Consider the following 1,660-nt stretch of genomic DNA (forward strand, 5'->3'; position numbering starts at 1 on the left):
AAGGGGGAGTCTACCAGGTTTATTACATTCAGCTCAGAGATGGTTCTGTGGTTGTGGAGCTGGCCTTGTAAGGATTCTTCACCAGCTTGGCACACCGAAAAATCATCACTATTAGGAACAGAAACAGAACAACAACAAAGGCAATGGCAAAGCCTTTGTCCACATCGACACTGCTGGACAGGCTCGAATCTTCCATGGGGACTTGCACCTCGTTACTGTTGTCCAGCTCCAGCTACTTCCTCAGCTACAGCTTCAGATTTGTCATATTCCTAGACAAAGGAGGATAAAACAGGCTTACTGGTTTGTGTGTCTATGTACGTGTTTTCTTAATAACATTGTAGAAAACCAAAAAGGGACCAATGGTTGAAACAATATCAGCAAGATTTACTTAAGAAGCAGTTACGAAACTGGTAAATTTCATATAGATGACTGACAAGATATACATATATACACAAGCATAAAATATATGGAGAATTACTCCAAGGCAAAACGTGAACAAATGTATACAACCTAGAGTTCAGGTGGACCTTTCTTGTCCCCTAAGATTCAGGTAAAACTGTCTTAAGCATCTGAATTCTGTGTTAGGTAAAAATCCTCCTGTAAGATTACTTCAAATTCCAAGAATACTTATTGTACCTAGTTTGTTATATAGTCTTAACTCACTGGGCATGCACATGAAATTGTTTTATTTTTTCTGATGATTACATGTAATTGTGCTTTCTCATTCTCCTATCTTTATGAAAAATTAGGTATATCCCAGAAGTGATCAATTTCAATTATTAAAACTTACAGGCCAGGTGGGGTGGCTCATGCCTGTAATCCCAGCACTTTGGGAGGGTGAGGGGGGCAGATCACAAGGTCAGGAGTTTGAGACTAGCCTGGCCAACATGGTGAAACACTGTTTCTATTAAAAATACAAAAATTAGCCGGATGTGGTGGCGGGCACCTGTAACTCCAGCTACTCAAGAGGCTGAGGCAGGAGAATTGCTTGAACCTGGGAGGCAGAGGTTGTAGTGAGGCGAGACCACGCCATTGTACTCCAGCCTGGGTGACAAAGCAAGACTCTGTCTCAAAAACAAAACAAAACAAAAAACTTACTCCACCAAGAAAATGCTGAAAAAGAAAAAGTAAGAGAACTCATACTTCCTGATTTCAAAAACTCACTACAAAGCTACAGTAATCAAAACTGTGATACTGGTACAAAGATAGACATACAAATCAATGAACTAGAATTGAGAGTCCAGGGCTGGGTGCAGTGGCTAATGCTTATAATCGCAGAACTTTGGGAGGCTGAGGCAAGTGGATCACTTGAGGTTAGGAGTTCGAGACCAGCCTGGTCTCGAACATAATGAAACCCTGTCTCTGCTAAAAAAAAAAAAAAATACAAAAATTAGCCAGATGTGGTGGTGCATGCCTGTAGTCCCAGCTACCCAGGAGATTGAGGCAGGAGAATCTCTTGAAACTGGGAGGTGGAGGTTGCCGTGAGCCAAAAGTGTGCCACTGCACTCCAGCCTGGGTGACAGAGCAAGATTCTATCTCACAAAAAATAATTAAGAGTCCAGAAATAAACCCATATATCTATGACCAAATAATTTTTTTTTTTTTTTTGAGATGGAGTCTCGCTCTGTCGCCAGGCTGGTGTGCAGTGGCGCCATCTTGG

At 41.6% G+C, this 1,660-nt stretch overlaps 1 protein-coding gene across 1 annotated transcript; it reads right to left on the reverse strand.

Moving 5' to 3' along the window:
• CTXND2 (cortexin domain containing 2) lies at window positions 1–196 on the reverse strand. The gene has a single exon (XM_039460196.2). It carries the CDS (start codon window positions 194–196, stop codon window positions 29–31), a length of 168 nt encoding a protein of 55 aa, XP_039316130.1. The 3' UTR covers window positions 1–28.
• Window positions 197–1,660: the final 1,464 nt, after the last annotated feature.

The sequence above is a fragment of the Saimiri boliviensis genome, chromosome 19 (assembly GCF_048565385.1).
Source record: "Saimiri boliviensis isolate mSaiBol1 chromosome 19, mSaiBol1.pri, whole genome shotgun sequence".
NCBI classification, from domain to species: Eukaryota; Metazoa; Chordata; class Mammalia; order Primates; family Cebidae; genus Saimiri; species Saimiri boliviensis.

Bases quoted from the DNA above. Each gene is read 5' to 3' on its own strand.
- CTXND2 (XM_039460196.2), bottom strand. From the start codon at position 196: ATGGAAGATTCGAGCCTGTCCAGCAGTGTCGATGTGGACAAAGGCTTT.